The sequence below is a fragment of the Colobus angolensis genome, unplaced genomic scaffold (genome assembly GCF_000951035.1).
Source record: "Colobus angolensis palliatus isolate OR3802 unplaced genomic scaffold, Cang.pa_1.0 Scaffold69, whole genome shotgun sequence".
In the NCBI taxonomy this organism is placed as follows: Eukaryota; Metazoa; Chordata; class Mammalia; order Primates; family Cercopithecidae; genus Colobus; species Colobus angolensis.
This window is the reverse complement of record NW_012120598.1, coordinates 3,644,427-3,666,855: the sequence shown is the minus strand read 5'-3', so window position 1 is coordinate 3,666,855 and position 22,429 is coordinate 3,644,427. Positions and strand designations below refer to the sequence as shown.

At 37.7% G+C, this 22,429-nt stretch overlaps 1 protein-coding gene across 1 annotated transcript in view; it reads right to left on the bottom strand.

Moving 5' to 3' along the window:
• The window catches only part of ADAMTS5 (ADAM metallopeptidase with thrombospondin type 1 motif, 5), a 50,482-nt gene that overhangs the window by 11,253 nt on the left and 16,800 nt on the right, over positions 1 to 22,429 (bottom strand). Inside the window, exons 3-7 of the mRNA XM_011926483.1 lie at positions 15,095 to 15,262; positions 5,732 to 6,015; positions 4,133 to 4,316; positions 3,261 to 3,436; positions 1,200 to 1,375 (exon numbers count right to left, since the gene is read on the bottom strand). Coding sequence (XP_011781873.1) covers positions 1,200 to 1,375; positions 3,261 to 3,436; positions 4,133 to 4,316; positions 5,732 to 6,015; positions 15,095 to 15,262 — 988 coding nt within the window. The remainder of the gene's footprint in view (positions 1 to 1,199; positions 1,376 to 3,260; positions 3,437 to 4,132; positions 4,317 to 5,731; positions 6,016 to 15,094; positions 15,263 to 22,429) is intronic.

The following is a 22,429-nucleotide window of genomic DNA, read 5'->3' as shown; positions in this document are numbered from 1 at the left end:
TCTTTCTTTCTTTCTTTCTTCTCTCTCTTTCTCTTTCTCTATTTCTTCTTTTTCTTTTCAAAGTGACCTGTGCATTCTAGGATTTCAGTTATGGTGTCTGCTCTTCTCTGGCATTCATCAGCCATGGAGAATTGACTAACTCCTATATTTTCAGAGTCCATCTCATTTTTAAAACAGAAGGTTGGACTGATCATCTCCAAGGTGTTTAATACCTTTGAAACATATAAAAATGCAGGCTATAATTGGGCATGCAGGGTTTTTGACATAGATGGTCTAACACAATTGGGTGAATAATTATTTCATTAGCAAATAGAATTAGTAATGCCTATTTTAACTCAGAATAAATTTTTCAGCCATATATTTTCAAATCGCATCAGAGGAAATTTATAGTTTTTATATTAATATTTTAAATTATTTTAATAAATCCTATTGTTAATTTGGTTTGCATATTACTCTCAAATTACAGACAACAGAGCACGTACATCAAGAATACGGATACATTTGACTAATAACACTCAGCTTAAGAGTGGTTTGGGAAGAAAAGCAAGTCTGTATTTTACCAGACTCTGGTCAACTCAGTCATCCTACCTGATAGCATGTTTTATGCCAGAAATTGGTACTTTATAAACCTGAATATTTAAAGCAGAAGTGTAATCTAGGACCACAAGAGGAAGCAGGAGACAGACACTGCTGTATATATTTCTTTAGAGAGTAGATATAAACCAGGATACTTCACTAGGATTGTTACCCACACCACTGCCATGAACTTACATTTTGCAAGCAGATATGTTTCCTTAAGGAAAACACAGTGTAAGGAGAATTTGTTTTTGAAACTATAGTTAAGATCGAAACCAGCCAACCTTATCTAAATTATGTTTTAGGAATAACAATAGATCTGCAACATATCACTAAAGTGGAATGTCACCCACTTTTTCTTTTCGGTTCACCGACTCTGCCAGCTATTGATTCCCATGGCTACTGCAGTTTATCTGCTTCCAGAGGCGTCATGAGTTATCCCTGAGCAACCAGAGTTTTATTCATCTCCTGTCTCTTCCTTCTCATATTTAAAATGTGTTTCTAGAGCCACGTTAGACCTCCTTGTACACATGGCTTATGATGTAATATGAACCCCCTTTGTCAATTTTGCAAGCGTCTAAAGCTTTGTTCAATTCATACAAAGGCAAAGGTTCTATCATTACCTTTTCTTATTAAAGGTTCCAACAATCTTTGTACAGCTGGAGTTGTCTCCTCCACATACCCCGCACTTGTCATACTGCAGCTTTGAGCCGATGATGCTGTCACAGCCAGTTCTCACACACTTCCCCCGGACGCAGACAGAATTACTGTATGGCCTACATTCAGTGCCGTCGGTCACCTGAATCATAGCAAACACATTAGCAGTGGGAAACGTGTGCGTCAGTATTTGCTCCTTTGGTCAACTAGTAAGGTCTGATTTGTGATTTTTTGAGTTTAATGGGCATAGACAGTTCATTGAAAAAAAAAAAAAGCCATAAAACATAGTTTCTGGAAGTATCTAACTGAAAAATTCTTGGCATATTGCCAGACAGCAGATTTCCGATAAGTCTAGGTTACACAGTTTCTCTCTTAAGCTTACCTCTGAATGTGTTAAGAGACACAAGGTACTTATCTTCGTTTTTGTACGCATAATACATTCTCATGATACCATCTTGGCTTTTTATGATAGAAAAAAGTGTTTTGGACTTAGGGTTTTGGACTATCATTTGTGTGTAGAACTGAATATGAGCAGGCTTGAGAATGCAAAGATCCTTCTTTGTTGCATAGTTGTTATGATAATGACAAATTCGAAAATCTAAACTTGCCATTCAAAACTATGTCATGGTTGGAGAGCATTCCCTATTGTGTGTTGAACTGTCAGACACTGAAATAGAGGCAACCAAATTAGTATAGAAAAAGGAGTCTGGAGAAGTTAGATGAACGGACTTACTGGAAGAGACTGAATATATTTTGAATAAAGGGATTAGTGTATAGTTTAAAAGCTAATTATAAAACAGTGTGTACGTAGATTGTGGCTTGTGCATGTAAGTATAATATATATACACTCATATACATAAACAAGCCTGTAAATTCCATATGTATGTATATAGAAAACTCTTTTTATGCATGTCTGTATGTTGTGAATGTGTGTGTGTGAAGAAGTAGAATATGCTTCATCAGGTTAATAGCTCTGTAGATGGTGGTATTTTCAGGTGATTTTTATGTTTTTACTTCTGTGTAATATTTTTAAATGAAAATGCATTATTTTCTAATAAAAACATGATATTTAAAAAATTACATAAATTGGACATTAGCTTGTTTTTCAATAATATGTCATAAATATCTGAAGGCCAAGTTTCAGAGGTAATTTTTTTTCTGGGACAGAGTCTAGCTGTCTTACCAGGCTGGAGTGCAGTGGCACGATCTCGGTTCACTGCAATCTCTGCCTCACAGGTTCAAATGATTCTCCTGTCTCAGTCTCCTGAGTAGCTGGGATTACAGGCATGCACCACCACACCCAGCTAATTTTTGTATTTTTAGTAGAGACGGGGTTTCATCGTGTGAAAGCCTGCCTCGACTTCCCAAAGTGCTGGGGTAACAGGTGTGAGCCATTGCACACAGCCATAGGTGATTTTAAATGTAGCAACTGTTTATAAATGTGTAAATTGCTGTATAACACTGATCATAAGAGTAAAACTCTGCTATAGATTTAGAAAATGCTCACTTGTGAAAAATAAGTCATGTTCCATACACAAATATTGTAACATACGTAACTAGAGGGATATTGATTCATATTAAGGGTTCTTGACTTATTCAAAAGCCTCAGGCAAAAGTACATGATCTTGAAACCCATCTCCATGGCTCATCAAAGGAATTCTTAAGTAAATCATAGAAAAATAGAAAAAGTTTTCTTGCCTTAGAGTCTCCTTTACAATGGTGCTTAGGAAATACTAGTTGTTTTCATGGTTACTTTAAAGTTAAGGTCACACTTTGCCTTCCTTGACAGTGAGTTACACCTTTTAAATATAGCTTTTAAAACATTTACTTGTTCTGTTTATAAAATAATTTTTATTCATTGTGTAAAGTTTGAAAATATAGAAGTTATAGAGATGAAAATAAAAACCTTCCAAAATCTAACTGACCCCAAACTAATAGCTGTTTACATCTGGCATCCGCAGGCTTCATTCTACCAAATAATTTCCACCATTACGCCTACTGCTTCTGCACAGTTGGTGTGTAGTTACCTTTGGAGAAAATACCACATAGTAGCCAGTGCCCTTGGCTCTGCAGGTCAGCTTGCACACATCCGCTGGCAGGATGCCTGCATATTTGGGAACCCATTCCACAAAAGTTTTGACTCCTTTTGCATCAGACTGATAGCCGTTTTTGGCCTCACACTGTTCATGACGAAATGATTTACCTAGAAAACAAACATGTTACAGTATTACTTGTCAGTTCTGAAACTTAGATATATTCTTGTGGGTTTAAATAGTTAATTTTAAGGGTAAGATGCAATTTTTTTTTTTTTGCACAGTCTCTTTACTCAACAGTACTGATGGATTTTACCCATACATAGAGTTCAAAATGGTGATTATTTATTCCAGTTCTCTGAATACTCTGTTGCTTATAATAATAACTTAAAAATCACATATATGGACAGGCATGGTGGTTCATGCCTGTAATCCCAGCACTTTGCGAGGTTGAGGAGGGCAGATCACGAGGTCAGGAGTTCGAGACCAGTCTGACCAACACAGTAAAACTCCATCTCTACTAAAAATACAATAAATAAATAAATAAATAAATGAATAGACAAGTGTGGTGGTGTGCACCTGTAATCCCAGCTACTCAGGAGGCTGAGGCAGGAGAATCGTGTGAACCCAGGAGGCAGAGGCTGCAGTGAGCCAAGATCGTGCCATTGCACTCCAACCTGGGCAACAGTGCGAGACTCCGTCTCCAAAAAAAAAAAAAATTCACATATGTTTGTTATTGATCTGCATATTGGTGGAACTGTGCAGTCTAAGATTAATATTATTTCCCCAGCTTCCTGTATTCATTATTGCTAGAATACAAATGACATGTAGCATGTGATGGTTGCTGACACTTGGGAGCAGCGTACCATTGGGCGGGCAGGGCATGAGACCGCAGGAGCGGTAGATGGCCCTCTTCCCTGTGCAGTAGCGTCCGTTGTTTCTGGGAGCAGGGTTATTACAGTGACGATAGGCAAACTGCACTCCTCCTCCACATGAGCGAGAACACTGGCCCCAGGATCCCCAAGACCCCCAGTTGCCATGGCTTGATGTCTGAAATAGAAAATGGAAGATATTTTAACTCAGATGAGAGAAAAACAATCAAAATGTGCATTTGGAAATCACTTGCATTTAACGACACAGTAGAAACTTTGTCACAGACATAGTTATATTTTCACTGAATTTAACATGATCATGCTTTGGAAATACAATACATTTCCAGTGTTAAGCAATCCATCTTTTCCACGACCCCCACTCCAGCACTAGAAGATCTGAAAGTGTCATCCTAAGTACTGAGCACACCACAAAGATTACCTCCTGGTTTCCATGGGCCATTGTAAATTATGTCTTCTGATTTGGTCCATCTCTGTTAGTATCACCGAACCATGGTAACTTTTTGTCCACTCTGATCTTGGATCTTTATTGAAACGTATAATGCTGAAGGATCTGCATGGCACTGGGCATTATTTAATTGTGTTTGCATCTGTTTAGCAGTAAAACTCTGCGGTCCCTTTGTTGACATCCCACATCCTGTCTGTGACCGACTCCATGACGTACATAACTGTACCGGACCCAGCTTGGTTTAATTCCTAATTAGATGTGACAGATACTGAAGTGCACTCACGCCATACATGCAGACACACCCCTTAGGGAAGGAAGAGACCTTTTATGGCAACCTAAGTCTATTTCTCTGGAGACATTCCGGGAGGGAGCTTAGAGATTCTGAAAGGAAGAATCTGATCAACTGCTTTGCTGAGGGAATCTGTGAATTGCTTCTGGCTGACTGTGTCATGTTATCTGATGGTGCATGGCTGGGTGATGCCCTGGAAAGATACAGGCAATGGGCACACGATAATTCTCTTCTAGGGACTTTGCAAATCTTGTGGGTTGAGAGCGAGCACATGTTTTACTCAGGTCTTGAAAATTAACAGGGCAGTTGCTGATCTGAATTGGACTGTGTATATGGTGGCAGATGTGCTTCCCCGGAGCAGCCATAAGTTACTTTAGCTCCTAAATTTAGATGAACTTATTGTCAAAGGGGACAAAAGTGACCATTTGGAGCTCACCAAATATGTACAAGGACCACATGTATCAGCTTTGCTATTACCTCCTTACTGAATTTAAATACTTATATTCTGATAACTTTAGCAAGAGAAGTTTGAAAGTAAACTTTCCAAAGGCAATGAATAGGCTCCTGCCTGGAGTCTCAATTAGACAGAATCTGAGTTACATGAGTATTTGTTAAAAGATGTAAACTGCAAAGAAATCCCTGGTATCTGCGTTTTCCCCAGTAAATCTCAGATCACTGAGAATGGCTACTGCGAGTAAAAGAAGCTGTAAATAAATCTCAAAATGAAAAGTTTTTAAATCAGAAAACAAAGCCTTCTGGGCACAGTGACCACACCCATCACAAGAACGCACTTCACTTCTTGGGCCTCCAGGCGCTGACTGCTGAGAAAATCACTTACTGAATAATATTTTTTCTTGGTTTTGTCCACACATTTGCCCTGCAGGCAGATTCTCCCCTTTCCACAAGGCGTCCCTTCCACAGCAGGCAGTTTCTTGGTGAGACAGACCATCTGGCCCTGGCGTACCACGGCACACCACAGGCGAGCGCAGACATCCATGCCGGGACACACGGAGTACTCGGGCCCGAATGTCAGGTTGCACTGCTGAGTGGCATCATAGGTCTGTCCTGGGAGTTCTTCGGGGCCCAGGATCTGCTTTCGTGGTTGGTCCAGCAAACAGTTACCTACAAGAATATCTGAGATTGACCACGGCTCTGTGTTTAGGTTTCAGACCGCTAAAATCATGGATCTAAAAAATAAAATGCCCTGGCTGGTGTTGGAGCACGAGGCACCTACGAATCTGCAGTGTAATGCTCTGGAGAGGGACTCCATGGGGACAAGGCTGGGCGCCTCGTCGGACGCACGATACCCTCCAGGGTTCTCAGGAGTGATACGCTCCGGAGTGTCTGTGACAATAGAGGTGAGGTTGGCAGGGGTGTGATGAAATAAAATGATTTTGTAATGATTACTTGTGAAAATAGCCGTTGTGCTAAGGCACTAAACAAAATTGGATGGACCTAGAGGAAATCAGATGGTGAATTTTAATAATAATAATGATAATGAAACATTCACTACTTTGAGAAACAGAGTTTGCCTTTGGCACTCTATTTGTATAACCCATTACCCATTTCTAACTCACCCCTTCCCCATGTGCCTATCACGTCTCCTTTCCACTAATTCCATGAATAGTAGCCAAGCTGGATCCTCATTCATTCTTACAGTCACTCGACAAGCATTTGTTCAGCACCTACAATGTTCTAGAAAATACCCTAGGTATCTGAAATACAGAAAAATGACCCAGATCCACCTTTGAAGGCCTTCCAATAAAGTCAAGGAGATAAAGTATTTCTCCCAGACTGATAAAAATTTTAATAAAAAGCTTTCAAGATTCACAGAACAAAGAAGCAGTGAAAAAAGAAAAAATAGTCTTTGATAATTTAGGATTAGGCTAGTCTTTATACTCTTCTCTTTGTACCTATTTAATGGAATTGGTGTTTGTTGAGTATTTGGAGCGTATCTCCTGAAACAAGGTAGGCATCTCATTGCATCATATATGAGGGTGGTCAGGCAGAGGGGTGAGATGGGGAATCCATAGAAGCTGGAACATGGACAATGAGAATCCAGAATCTTAAATGTGCTTCCTCGCCCTCTCCTTCCCCTCCCTGCAAAAGCTTCCTTAAGAATCCCCGTCCAGTGAGTTAACATCATTAATTTTCTTTTGTCACACACATGTGTATGCACATTTTCCATCTGTTTCTGTGTTTTTCTGTTTACTTGATTTTAGGATTTACACAATTATTCTAATAGCAATTAAAAATAACAAATATTTGTTACACACACTATTCTCTGTTCTTTACACATATGAGCTCATTTAATCCTCACCACAACCCCATCAGGCAGATTCTAGTGCATATTTTATTTATGCTACAGAGAAGGAAACTGAGGCCCATAAGAGGCAGACCAGTTACCCAAGGTCACACAGCTGTTATGGTTTCATGCTCGGAGCCTGCCCTCCTCTTCTGATGCCAGATGGCTTCTGTTAGCATGTGAGTAGCTGCCTGATTGTATTGCTGAAAGGCAGCCATGTGTAAGGATCCTTTAAGTGGTGGATATTGAGCTTAATGGAAGAAACACCCAGTCTGAAGTCTTACTCTGGTGAAACACTAAATGGTTGAATGCTCCTGGCTAAGTTAGCTAACCTCTCCTTAATTTATTTTCAAGATCTGCATAATGCTTCTCTTCTCACCGTGATACTGTAAATGTGAAATTACCTAACAAAGATATTAAGGGTGACCAGAAAAATACAAAGCAATGGTAGTTCCATCCCAGCATATTTCACAGTCTTTTAGATGTATTACAGTTACTCTTTTTATTCAACAAAAAAGTCATATTCAAATCCTTATGTACCACTGAGAAATAGAATATTCAGCACATTTTAAGTATACCATAAATTTTTAAGGACTACGTTCAAATTTCTTCAAAGTGAATACCTTAGAATTTGTCAATCTGTGTTGGGGGCATTATATGAAAATGAATAAAGAGCAAAGTTCCTGTTTAACTTCTGAGCCAGAACATTTGAAGAGGTAAAGCTTCTTAAGGCAAGCCAGGAAAAGCATTAAAAATAAGTATCCAGCCAAAGAGAACTTTGGGAGAAAAACACCAAGTAAAAAGAAAAACATCAACATCAGGTCAATAGGAAAGAATGATAGTAAAAGCTCACTAAGCTTTGTTTATAAGACAGAGTGCGATGAGGGCTTCAGAACTCCATGAAAAACATGATCTTCATTGCAGAATCAAAAAAGAAGTACTGTGTAAACCAGGAGATGCTTGGCAGATTGCTGATGTTAGAAGACTGTCAACAAATCTCTGAGTCTGCAAGAATGTTTTCCAATTCTTCAAAAGTGCTGTTTTAAGAAACTTTTTTTTTTTTTTTTTAAGTTTTACTAAAAAGCACAGAGCATAGGACTGGGTAACTAAATATTAGTTAGGAAGTCTTTACCATGTATGCATTCACATGGCATGGATCTACCTCATTTTTCTGGAGTCAAAATAACTCACCACCTGACTATGCATACACAGTCACTGACACCTGTTCTACCTCATTAGTAGATGACAAGTGAAAAGAAATGTGTAATGCAAACAATTTGAAATTGGCTTCTAATAAGGAGACTTCAAGATGTGGCATCTCTTTAAAAAGCTTAACTTAGAAGTATAAGTTTTAAAAATAACTAACACATTAGCTTTCTATTAAAAATAAGATATATCAGCTCTATAATTTTCCCTTAGAGGTCATACATGTGGAGATGACCTTTTCTTGCTTAAAATAAAATAACTTATTTCAGAATTGCAATTAATGTGTTATGCCAACATTCTCAGTACTAGGATTTGTAGCTGCATCAATTTCTGTTTATGCCAAAGTATATATGATTTCATTTTTACATTGAATTACGTCCTTTTGCAACAAAATAGGTACAAGCATCTCTACCAAATGACAGAATGATGCCAAGAAACAATAACAAAAATCAATACAGAGTCTAAGTCTGAATCTCACAGTATAAAATGTTTAAAATCTAAGTAATAACAGATTGGATATACATTTTTCTATGTTTAAAAAATGTATACAGTTTGGGGAAGGAGTAAAAAGGGAAACTGATCAACCTTTCAGTATCATTTCTAGTGACCTCTGGAAGCATCCAACCTACTGTTGATTTTTTTCTTAATCTGTTTTACTTTTATTCTCAACCACTTCTTCACATCTACTTCACATATTTCTTAATTCGTCGTAGTCTGAAATTTGATCTGGGCCTCGCTGTGAACATTTTGTGTTTGGTCTGTTCTACAAATTGGCAAGTTTCTTCTTCTCTCCTTCCCTTCCTCTCTCTTTTCCTTCCTTCTTCCTTTCTTTTGTTTTAACATTGTGTATATGTAAATGGATAGACTATAAAATAAAGTCAGGCTGGCTGCGGTGGCTCATGCCTGTAATCCCAGCACTTTGGGAGGCCGAGGCGAGCGGATCACCTGAGGTCAGGAGTTCGCGACCAGCCTGGCCAACACGATGAAACCCTAGCTCTACTAAAAATGCAAAAATTAACTGGGCATGGTGGCAGGCACCTGTAGTCCCAGCTACTTGGGAGGCTGAGGTAGAAGAATCACTTGAACCCGGGAGGCTGAGGTTGCAGTGAGCCAAGATCACGCCATTGCACTCCAGCCTGGGCAACAAAGAGCGAAATTCCATCTCAAAAAAAAAAAAAAGAAAAAAAGAAAAGAAAGTCAATAGAAATGTGTGCATATTGCATATATGTTTTACCATTCATGTTAAACTAAGTGCTTAAAATAAGGCAAAAAAATAAAAAGTAAAATGCTGTGATTTGAGATGAACCAGTAAGAAAACGTGTTGGCAGAATTCCACTAACGGTGATGGAAGAAATGCCATACCTCCAGGAAATGTAACAGAAAAATCTCTAGTTTTATATATCTGACTTATAGTACTATTTGTCTCTCATATTAATGGTGAACCAAAATTATCAGAGTTGTTGTTCTTTTTGTTGTTGTGGTTGTTTCTGATGGAGTCTAGCTCTGTTGCCCAGACTAGAGTGCAGTGGCACGATCTCGGCTCACTGCAACCTTCATCTCCCGGGTTCAAGCAATCCTCCTGCCTCAGCCTCCTGAGTAGCTGGGATTACAGGGGTGTGCCACCATGCCCAGCTGATTTTTGTATTTTTAGTAGAGACGGTGTTTCATCACATTGGCCAGGCTGGTTTCAAACTCCTGACCTCAGGTGATCCGCCCACCTTGGCCTCCCAAAGTGCTGGGATTACAGGGCTTGAGCCACCATGCCTGGTCTCAAAGTTGTTGTTCTTTATTGTTTTCAATTTTTTATTCCCTATTTCTAGCACTGAAATTATTTCCACCTTCTCTTCCTTTTCAATACTCAGGTATGAAATTGAGCATGACCCAAATATTCATGATCTAGAAGAAATCAATTAATGTTCCTAATGAAACTCATCCAAAGAAGCCTAACATCACTGCTTACAATCTCCCTTTGCTTCCTCTCTTCGTCTCACGACTCTTGGCCCTCTGCTTTTAGGTCTTTCCTTGAATGTCTAACATTAAAATATAAATGGGTGCATTTGCCTGCTCTTTGATCACTCATTTTGGACCCAGTGATATAAGAATGAACAAGAGCACTTCAAAAAAACCAGACAATTGTTGTCAAAAAGCAGTTCACGGGGTCTGGGTGTGAAGCTGTTAGATGCATTAGGTATACTGTTTAGCAGATGTAATGGCAAGGAAATTAAATTAAAGATTCCCTGTGATAGAGGATAAAGGAATGTTTTTAAAAATATAAGTCACCGTGGCCTTAAACTATATGTCTTATTTGCACACTCTATTAAAGAGCATATTTAGTATGAAAATAAAGATACAACCATAGTGTTGGCTTTGAATTTTATTAACTCCACCTTAAAAACTGATGTTAAGCTCTCCTGGCTAGCTTTACAGTCTATACTTAACAGAAGATTCAGAGAACTGGTTTTCCAATATCATTTTATGTGCAAATTTCTGTGTTCAGTAAGTGGCTGTAAACTTAGCTCTTTACACTACATGACGAATTTTCAAAACCATCTATAGATTTTCCTTAGCAACCTATGTTGTGAGTGTTCTTGAGCTGTATCTACATAAGTGGTGGCCTTTCTCATCATCTGGCACCGTGGACTCAGGGATACAGCAGGCACAGTTATCTTTTCTGGACTCAAGGTTAGTAAGCATTTGAGAAAGGAAATTCAATAACCTGCTTTCACTGCACAATTTCTTTGCCAGTGCTTACCTTTATTTTTGAGGATCATACTCCTAGCCAGCTTGCCTAGAGCTAGCTTGTATAAACACTGCAGAATGTCTACAAGTATCTTGGCCAAGGTTGGGAGTAGGGGGGTCCCATGAGACATGGCTTCTCCTTTTCTGAATCACAAATCTGCAGACACAGTGACTTTAGAGTGAGCACACACTGGTTTTTCAACCATAACCTAATTGCTGCATATTTCTTGTTGGAGCTAAATCAGGAAACACTCAGTACTAATGAATTTACATTTGGCAGTGGACAAGTGCTACAAATGTCCAGCTACTTATGGCTAATAATTTTAAAAATAAATCAAATGCTTTGAATTTAATTTTGTTCTCTGACCTCATTTCTCTAGTCTTACTGAAGGTGAGAGGGGGAGGGATGAGATATTAGACATAAATGGAATTCCCATTTATAATGTACTCTTTAGGTACCATTAAAAAATTGTATATGTGTTGTGAGATTACCTGCTTAAAAAATAGCAATTGCTTTTCTGCCTTTATAGGGGCCACAGTTTAACTTTCCTAAATAATTGAAAATCATTTTTTTCTGTGTGTCAGTTATTGTATCATACTGAAATATAGCGCTAACTTGAGGGACCGTGTGGGTGAGATAGGGGTTTTGACCTTTAGAAAATGGTAGTGGACCACTGTGCGTTTCATGTTCTCAGGCTGCTGTTTACAGCTTTGCTCTTATTGTCAAATAATATCATTTCTTGCTCTCAGATTAACTGTCTAAAGTCTCCCCACCCTCACCCCTCATGACTATTTTATTGCTTAAAAAATTGAGTGGCCTAGAAAATTAGAACAGAAAAATGGTAGAACTGTAAAATATGAATAAATGGGCTCTGAGTGGAAGCCTGCGTATCTTCCTACGGGTAAAGTTGAAAGGTTTTATAATAGAGTTTTGTGACATCGTTTAGTCTTCTAACAAAGATGCATCTGTTTGTTATTCTATCATCTTGGGCTTTGACTGTCTTCTTAGTTCTCTCCCACGCTCTTCAGTAGAAATGTTAGAACCTCAATCATCTCTAAAGTGGGTTTAGTAGTTTCTTTTTTTTTTTTTTTCTTTGAGATAGAGTCTTGCTCTGTCCTCCAGGCTGGAGTGCAGTGGTGTGACCTTGGCTCACTGCAAGCTCTGCCTCCTGGGTTCAGGCCATTCTCCTGCCTCAGCCTCCGAGTAGCGGCTCACTGCAAGCTCTGCCTCCCGGGTTCACGCCATTCTCCTGCCTCAGCCTCTGAGTAGCTGGGACTATAGACGCCCGCAACCACGCCCGGCTAATTTTTTTGTATTTTTAGTGGAGACGGGGTTTCACTGTGTTAGCCAGGATGGTCTCGATCTCCTGACCTGGTGATCCGGGTGCCTCGGCCTCCCAAAGTGCTGGGATTACAGGGCATGAGCCACCGCGCCCGGCCGGGTTTAGTAGTTTCTATGGTCACACTTTCACTTACGTTGACTTAAGTCAGCTTTTTGGTTACAATTTAAAAGTTATTAAGTTATTTCAATTCATCTTTAAATAATAGCACTACAGGGAGTACCACTGTTTCAATTCTGAATCTGAGTATGCTCTTTTGAAATGAAATAAGATATAACTGAGCTTTGTCATTGTTCCACACTGCTTTTCTTTGGTTTTTGTTATTCTGAAATCACTTTATTCATGTTATAAGCTACTGATAAAATAGGATTATTTTTATCGAAACAAAAGGCTGCCTAACCAAACCAACATATTCAAAAGTAAGAAAGTCTAGATTGGAGGAAATAAATTAAATAAGTAAACTATAAGCATTTTCTGTTCAAGGAAATTTGGTAACTGAATTTATTTAATATATATGAGAAATTTAGATACTTTTTTATTAGTGCAAATGAATAAGATCTATTTCTATTAAAAGTATGTTCTTAATTGTTCTCTATCTTGAGTCCTTTGGAACAGAAACAGAGATATAAAAATATGTAAATTTGCTATAAAATCTTTAAAAAATCAGAGCACGGACTCCTTTAAATATAGAATTAATGTTAAAAAAAATGAAGACAATGCTGAAAGCATATTTACTGCATAGAAATTAAGATCACAAATTCCATAAACATGAAATAAATGAATCATTTCAAAATTAGGAACAAAATTCTCCCCAGCATTGTAATTAGCTGACCTAATACTTGCACAGGGAAAAAAATTTGGTCTCATTTTAGCCATAAGTATTTGCTGCCTTAGCAACTAAATCCATTCATTTAGTGATTCAAGGTTTAGCTCAACTTCTTGGAATGTGTAACGTGTGATTTTGAAATAAAATATTAATGTTATTTTATTTTCAGAAAACCTGAAAAGAAGTAAAACAGAAAAGCAATATTATGAGTGGAGACTTAAGATTCCACCCAAGAAGGGCTTTATGAGACATTGACCTGATCAACACAGGATGATAATAAGGTAACATTCACTTTAGGACTTTATGGGCATTTAATCCACAATGTAAACTGAGCTAAACATAAAATTACCATTGTATTATTGGTCTAAAGAAAAAGCTTCAGACACTAATTCTTATTGTTGTTTCCAAGTCTTTAAATTATTGAGATATTTTTTCAGCCAAAAAAGAACATTTTTTTTTTTGTATTGAGATATATTTTAAACCAAACTGGACCCAGATTGCTTTTTCAAAATGAGACATACAAATATATAGTAATAGGCAGCTAAATCTTTACCTGTTCACCACTAATGGAGCAAGAATAAGTTAATGAACATATTTTGGCTCCATGGTATCAGAGAACTGTGCAGCCTTTATGTCTGAAATAATTTGAATTTGTCAATTGTTCCGGTATTATGTAGCCACAATTCAAAACAATCAACATACTAAAAAGTTATGGGACATTAAGTCATAAACTTTGTGGAAATGGGAAAAAGATAGTTTTCATAGGTTATTCAACTTTGAACCCTATATAATGAGATAATTTTATAGAAAATTATTATGATAAATAATTTCTATCACATTCAATTTAACTACTGGTTTTAGAAACACAAATTTTAAGAGAACATAAAATAAATGAGAATATGTCCATTTCTGTAAGACAGGAAATTTCAGCTGCATAATGTCTGAAGACTTTTTACAATGCCAATGCATCTATCCTCCTGTGTTTTTATTATTTTAAAGTACTAAAGAATGCTAGGAAATTTGCAACAGCTTGTTTCGAAGATTACTTAGGGGTCGGAATGTAATTATTTCTAAAAATTGTAACTTCCTCAGTATTTTAATATAATTTATAGCACTAATCCTAGTTTATAGAATTTAATAAAGTATGCTGTGCTCCTGAACTGTATTGAAAGGATAAAGCCAAGAGTTTCTTTTGAAGTTCTTAAATTATTTTCCCATCATTGAGATTGCGTTTCTATTTCTGTTCTGCAGTTTTTACTCTGCTTTCAGGAGAATCTGCTATTAGGATAAAACCAAAGTCTTCTAGTCAGTGCAAATCTAGAAAGCTTCCTCTTCTGGGTTTATGTTGCCATAAAGAGAATCCAGTAGAATTGTCACCTACACCTTAACTGCACCCCTATAATAGGCATGTAACAAATAATTCTGAGAGTCATATTAATAGCAGGGAAACCAAGATGTCTGCCAAAGTTCTCACAGGAAGCTAGTGGTAAAAGAAGGAATAAAAGCCAGACTTTCAGGGCACTAGCTAGGCATTCTGTGTGGTCTTCCACACTGCTTCTCCTTTGAACTTTTTCAATTCAAAAGCCAAAATACCATAGCTAAAATGCCACCAAGGATGTTGGCAGTACATACCCACATATGATCAATTTCCTTGGTCTTTCTTCTGACATTATCCAAACAACTATTGTCTTAGAGGGCAAGATGAATATTATGAGGATATAATGAAGTCAAACTCCTAAGAATCCCAAATTTTGTTTCTCAGCCTGTGTTCTAAATGATACATACCATGGCCATCATCCAGGAATTCTGTGATGGTGGCTGAAGTGCATTTGGACCAGGGCTTAGAGGCATCAATACTGGTAAGGATGGAAGACATTAAGCGCTTATCTTCTGTGGAACCAAAGGTCTCTTCACAGAATTTGGAATCGTCATGGGAGAGGCCAAGTAGATGTCCTAAGGGAGAGAACAGAGGAAGCGCAAATAATCCGTGATTGTGTGTTTCTTTTTTTCCATGACAATTATGCTAGGGCTTGATTTTTTTTTCCTAACTGTAGATGAGTTCACTTTAACTGCTTTCTCACCCACAGATGGGACCTCCAGGGAAATAACAGTTGCATGGAGTTAGTGTAGCAGTTGCTTTTGGTGAACATTTCGATGGAAACTGAAAAACTAAAGAGTAGATGTTCCCATAATTCATCTGGATCACGTATGCTTAACGACATGTGGAAACAAAGCCTTATTTAGAATTAGAGTTTGTGAGACAATTGTGGGATTATGTCATAGCCCTCACCACATATCATTTTGACTGTCTAATTTTCTGCCTTCTCTGATCAAGCCCCATGAGATCAAAGTGCATTTGCTCCCACATACTGTTGAAACCTCTGTATTGAACTTAGTGCTGTGCAAGTTGCAAACACTTAATAGATGGTTTTTGAATGTCAGTGACTTATTTTCTTAGTCAAGTAAATAGGTGGCTAATAAAAGGGAGGACTAGGGGAGACAAAGAAAGGTAAGTGAAACGAGGAACTTTCCTGTTTTATGCAAAACTAAGCTTGCTTTATCCGTTCATTTCTTTTGGTGATATAGAGAATTATGAGTTTACTATTGTCACAAACTTACAGCTAATTTTGTAAACATACCCATTTACATTTTAAAATGTCTAAAATACCAATAACATGGAGTTTGAGAGCTTGAAGAAAGGACACCTGGGTTTCCCCAGTGATTGCTGTGATTGTTCAAAACCACTCAGCCAGGTAATATTTGCACTTAAGCCTCTCAAACATGTTCTCTGCAGTTCCAGTCAAGCTAGAGATTATTTTACAGAGCCCATAATCACATTCTTATAATCCAAGTAAATTGCTTTTTATTACATAAGATCAATTTTCATGCAGTCTAAGGATAAAATGATATTCCCCAACAAATTTACAATGCTATTTAAAACATCTAGGACAGTAGTTTGAGCAATTACATACTCTAAAAAGTAGACAGCAAATCATCCTCGAGTAGTGTTTTTAACAAAGCTTTCTAGCATCATACACAAACTACTAAAATAAATGCAGGAAACACTGTAGCAAATTGGCGACTACATTCTCCTTGGGTTCTTGAATACCAAAAGCAGAAAACTTTGGCCATTCTAGCAACAGAGTCCAGTGTGCACCAATAAAACCCAACAGAGATGAAATCTTTCACTTTAGATTCCAACTATTTTGGGCCAACTTGTTAAATCACCAACACCTCATAACAAAATTGTCCACTGAGCAACTGATTGCTGTTATGGATGAAAATAAGTGGCTAGGGCTTGGTGACCTTCCAAGTCTCCACATTTTTATGTTATTTATTCAGATATTTACTTCAACAGTATTTACTAGGCTAACAAGTTTTCTCTGGGAAGTTCTCCCACCATCACTTAACATTTTGTTTGTTCAGTAGCATAAATGTGCATTATAGTCTCTACATAAAGTATGTCCCAACGGACTTGCAAAGGAAATTAGCAGGGGCTCATCTAATTTTTGAATGGTTCGTTGAGCTTTTCAAGAAACTCACAGCTTACAGAAAAAAAAAGAAAAGAAAAAGAAAACCAGAATCTTTCATTCATGTATTATTGGAAATGACTTAAAGTTACTTAGTACATGAAATACTTGCTGATAATGCACTCTACACTTCCTGAACTTTTCCAAGATAGAAGATTTATCAGTTAACACTGAGGGATATGGGTGGAAATTTCACACTTGAGTTTTTCCCTCTGGCATAAGAGAGAAGAAAAGTGTCCCCAAGTGACCTCTGCAACATAATATTTATTTGAATCCAGGTTTTATACTTAAAAACTGTGACTTATGCATTCTACTTCATATGATATTTATATTTATTTAATGGAGTAATTGTCTTTTCCTCCAAATCTATATAAATACATAGCACTTTCCACATGCCTTTTTATTATTGTATCAAGAGATTTTCACTTCATTTGGAGGGTAGATTTTAGAATTCTGATTTAAAATACAGGAAACATGGCAGACACGAAATTCACTTTGAGGGGTCTGGGAAAGTACCTACATTTTCTCTTTCAAACTGAGAGGTGAAGCATATAATTTTAAAGGGTTCAATTATGTAAGCAAGTCAATTTAATTTTTAAATATTTTGGCATCATTTATGAATCTTTTGGAATGCTAGTTAATATAATATTATGACTTTTATGCTCCCCAAATTTACTCATTTTACACTGAAACTTAATTGCCACTGAAGATGCATAAAAGAAATTATACTGGAAAAGACTGCCATTCAAGCATGAACGAACATGTCTTCGTTTCACCTCAGCAAGGGGATGTGAATTTTGTAAGATCTCCAAAAGTCAGGCAGAAACAGACTGTTTAGAATCAACAGAAAGAGATGGACTCTTCTGAGGGCGAATGAACATTCTGTCCTCCATGAAGAAAGCCTGTCAGCTGTCTGGGAGAGGCATGCTCTCTCAAGGGCAGTGAGAGTCCTGCGCAATGTGAGGAACACTGAAGCACCCAAAGTAACCAGCAGCCAGTTCCACTGTAGCTGGAACCAGGGCATGGCGAAAGAACCATGTGACTTCCCTTCAGGAGCTGGACAGGATATGAAAGGGAAGATCAATGTGAGAGATGTTTGGATGCTCTTCAGGAAAGACGTGACACACATTCTAAAGGCTGCAAACAGCCAAAGGAGTGGTATTTTCTAATTCGAGCCCTCCAATCAATTATGCTAAGACATTTACTGTTAGTTGAAATCAGCCTTGAAAAAGCAAAAGTATACAAAAGTATAAGCAATTTTAAAGGAGTACTCACAGTAAAGATGGCACGCTATGATACTAAAAGCTAACTTAACAGAGAAAATCCAGAATCCAAGGAATTTAAAATACAATGTCACAGCTGACAACTGTGTATTTCAAGTAGGGATTGTGAAGGGGAATTGGAAAAGCTAATAGCTTTGAAGACATCTGCCTTTTCAGGAAGAGGTTGTTCATAAATCATTCACAGAGATGTTTAAAATGAATGGTGTGATTTGGAGATTAAGCATTTCTTGCACAAGCAGACCCCGGAGCATTAGCGGCAGATAGGATTAGATATCCCTGTCCCAGAGAGTAAAACAGCACATGAAGAATATAAAAGAGTGTGGAGAAAATGTGTACAATGCCAAAAGTAATTTGTTGTTTACATCAAATTGTATTACATGATGAGTTTTTAAAGCAATACAGAGCAACAGAGTTAGTTGCGGGTGAGGTTTTAGAGGAGGCAGGATATGAAATCAAGAAATCCACATAGAATGGCAATCCTTATTTGGAGAAGGGAAAGAGTTCTTTTTGGAGAGTCAGAGTGCTGCAAGAGAAGGGTGGGGAGGACTCAAAGCCATTTTGACAAAAATTTGAGAAAGCTCCCTCAGTAAAATAGGACGTGAAACTCCTAGCGAGACAAAAGGCAGAGGTGGGTTCAGAGGTAACTATCTGCTGTCAGGATTTAAAGCAGGAGTAGTGACGTCTTGCTTTAGAGAAGAGTTAGTATTTGTGTTTAGGACCATTTATAATCAGCAGACATGCAAAAGCTCGAAAAGCAGTATGCCTGAGCAATTTTGTTTACAATACTATCTTTCTCAGCTATCCTTAATTTTTGATGATGTAATTGGAAGCTTTTCACCTAAAACTCTGAGGCAATTAAGGACCAAACACACTTGTGTAATAGATGCCCCTGTTAATAGCCTCTGTATTTATATGCTAAATAAGGTTTTAACTGGGTAGGGGAGACAGAAGCCAGAGTGAAATTCAGAGAATAATGCAACCGTCTAATCCACGAGTATTTTCCAAGTGGTGCATGCCTCAGAACTGTATTTTCTTTTTGTTTTTGTTTTTGAGATGGAGTTTCTCTCTTGTTGTCCAGGCTGGAGTGCAATGGCAAGATCTCAGCTCACTGCAATCTCCACCTCCCGGGTTCAAGCGATTCTCCTGCCTCAGTCTTCTGAGTAACTGGTGTAACAGGTGCACACCACCATTCCCAGCTAACTTTTTGTATTTTCAGTAGAGATGGGGTTTCACCATGTTGGCCAGGCTGGTTTCGAACTCCTAATCTCAGCTGATCCACCCGTCTTGGCCTCCCAAAGTGCTGGGATTACAGGTGTGAGCCACCGCGCCTGGCCAGAACTATATTTTGCTGTTTGAAATAATTAGTAAAAGTTAAGGTGTAAATTGTATTAGATGATGTTGACCTATTCTTAATAGATGTTAAATCATGTCTTAAATACAACAGTCATGCTGAGTGTCTGTCAGAAAGTAACAACAGAAAAGAGTTTATTTGAATTAATCTAAGAAAATAAATATAATGATAAATTATGTCAGAATAAAGTCTATAGGGCTGAGAGTTTGAGTTACGTTGTTAGCTCAGATATAGCAAACAAATTGTCACCTGATAACTTTCCTGGTATGAAAATCCTCTTTTTGAATTGGCAAAGGGGTGACATTTTGTAAAATAAATGTTATCTTTGATATTCCCAATACAGATTTAAAGAACACCTTGCTTTCTTAAATTCACAAGGGAATCTGGTGTTAGAAAATCTGTGATAATATGCAGCCAGATGAAGACACATCATTTTAAAGGAAACTGTTGGTTCAGCTTCTTATTCAACCCAGGTATTACTGTACAACTAGGGCTGACTTATAACATTAACCTCAGGAAGGAAATTGTTTGTTTTTCTAAACTTTGGTCTGCAAATTAAACAGAATTTCAAGCTCTTGTCTCCTGATCCCAAACTGACCAATGGTCAAGGGGACACAGTACCACATCCTGAAAAAATGTCACAAGAAGCTCTGTAATGTGTTTATTTGGGAAAGCACTGCTCAGATGAAGCATCTGTTTCTTAATGAGGTCATGTTTTTACTTTACCTAATTTTCCAGCTGGGATTATGGAGGTGCAAGGTCTTGCCAGGGGTTGAAAAGTGAGTCAACTGCTCACATGGGATCAGAAGCTAGAATCCTTGAAGAAGGGAAGCATGAGCTCCAATCATTGGATCATGCATGCTTATTCAAACACGAATCTTTACATAGATGTGATAAAACTCTTTGACTCCCATTTCAAAACATTAAACATGAATGGTAAATGTGGTATCAATTATGTAATTTGGAAGGAAGAAACTCTAACTTTTTCACCTTATAACTAGCTGTGACAATATCCTTTTGAATCCATTTCAGAATTATAGCCTTTAAAGTAAAAACTGTCTAAAAAAACATTCTAGAAGGGTATAAACATCTTGAGCTCTGAAGCCCGATGGATTGGGTTTGAATCTCACTTTAGCAGTATATTAGTTGTTGACCTTAGACGGGTTTAGAAAGTACCTTGTGTGTTAGCTTCATTCTCTCTCTTGGGTGACCCACTAATGGTACTTACCTCACGGCATTTTGTAAGAATTAAATGACATAAAACATGCAAAGTGATTAGAATATGTGCTTGACATATATCAAAGGACCAGTGGTTGTCAGCTAACTTTATTGTCCTCATTGATATTCTGGGATTGTTATATACTTTTACTTATGAGTATTCTAGTAATCAGTGGTGTGTATGTGTGTGTGTGTATACACACACACACACACACACACACAGAGAGAGAGAGAGAGAGAGAGAGAGAGAGAGAGACAGGGTCGTGCTCTATTACCCAGGCTGGAGTGCAGTGGTGCTATCAAAGCCCCCTGCAGCCTCCATCTCCTGGGTTCAAATGATCCTTATACCTTCTGACTAGCTAGGACTACAGGTGCATGCCACCACCCTTGGCTATTTATTTATTTATTTTATTTTACTTTTTGTAGAGACAAGGTCTCACTATGATGCCAGGGCTTGTCTCAAACTGTTGGCATTACAAGCATGAGCCACCACACCAGTCAAAAAGCTTTGATATTACTAGACTCTCTTTATGTGGGAGGCAAGAGGAAATTTCCTAAACATAAAACAAAGAAAAACATCACTCAGCAAGTGTGTGATAGATTTACTTTTTATGCCACCTTCAATTTGCTGGTTTCCACACATGTGGCAGATAATCTATAGGTTTCTCCCTAGAGAAACATGAATTGGGATTAAGTTTTTAAAAAACTGACAATAGACACAAAATATCCCAATATTGCTCAACATATAGCAAAAACTTATTCCCACATTTTATTTGGGGGCCAAGAAAGACATAGTGTGGCTTTGCTCCAAACTGCTTGTTGATTAAAGCAATGGGTTTGTGGGCAAATACCAAGTTTAATCTTAGTTTCCTTCTCACTTCACATCTTACAGCCAGCCTGGACATCTGATTCCGTGTATTTGGATTTGGTCTGTGGTGTTTCAAGAACCTCTGCAGCTTTTCGAAATATGGCCGCGTTTAATCTCATCATCTACAGAAGCAGAGTCACACACAGATCAGCACAACCACGGAACACCTTTGAACCACACCAACACACAGGCAGCTTTGCTGTTGTGTCTCAACCACTTCCTAAGTCACAGCTGAATATTTGCTTTTAACTTTTTAAGTTGCCTGAGTTTAGCTTAGGAAGCACACTGGAGTCTTTCACAGTGGAGAGATTCACTTAGTGCGTTTTATAATTAACTACTATAAAGCAAAGCTTTGGCATGTTTGCAAATTATGGATTTCATTAGTCTAAATAAAATCAGATTATTCCTCCCAGCATATTAGAAGTTGGCCCAACATCAATAAAATTATTGTTTTTAAGAACCATGTGTGCAGCAGGTGAAATCTTTATTATTACAAGTCAATAATAAAAGTTTGACAAGTTAAAATATAAACTCAAAATGTAAACTTACATTAACTTGAAAACTTTCTGCAGTTCACATTTGGACTGTAAAGTGGCTGCAAACACATTCCTGCCTCCACTCAAGGAACATGGATGGAGACTGTGTTTTTGATAGTTTGAAGCGACTTTCTGAAATGCCTTAACAATTTAGCCAACATTTACATACATATAGCACAAGAAGGAAAGCACTTTATGACTGCCTATCCAGAGTCAATGTCAATCAATATCCATGTTCCAGAAGTCTGTATTGGCATCAGTTGATTAGTTACCTTCAAAATCTAGCAGCTTTTCTGAAAGAATTAGTAGAAAAAAAGAAGTGCTCTAGTTATCA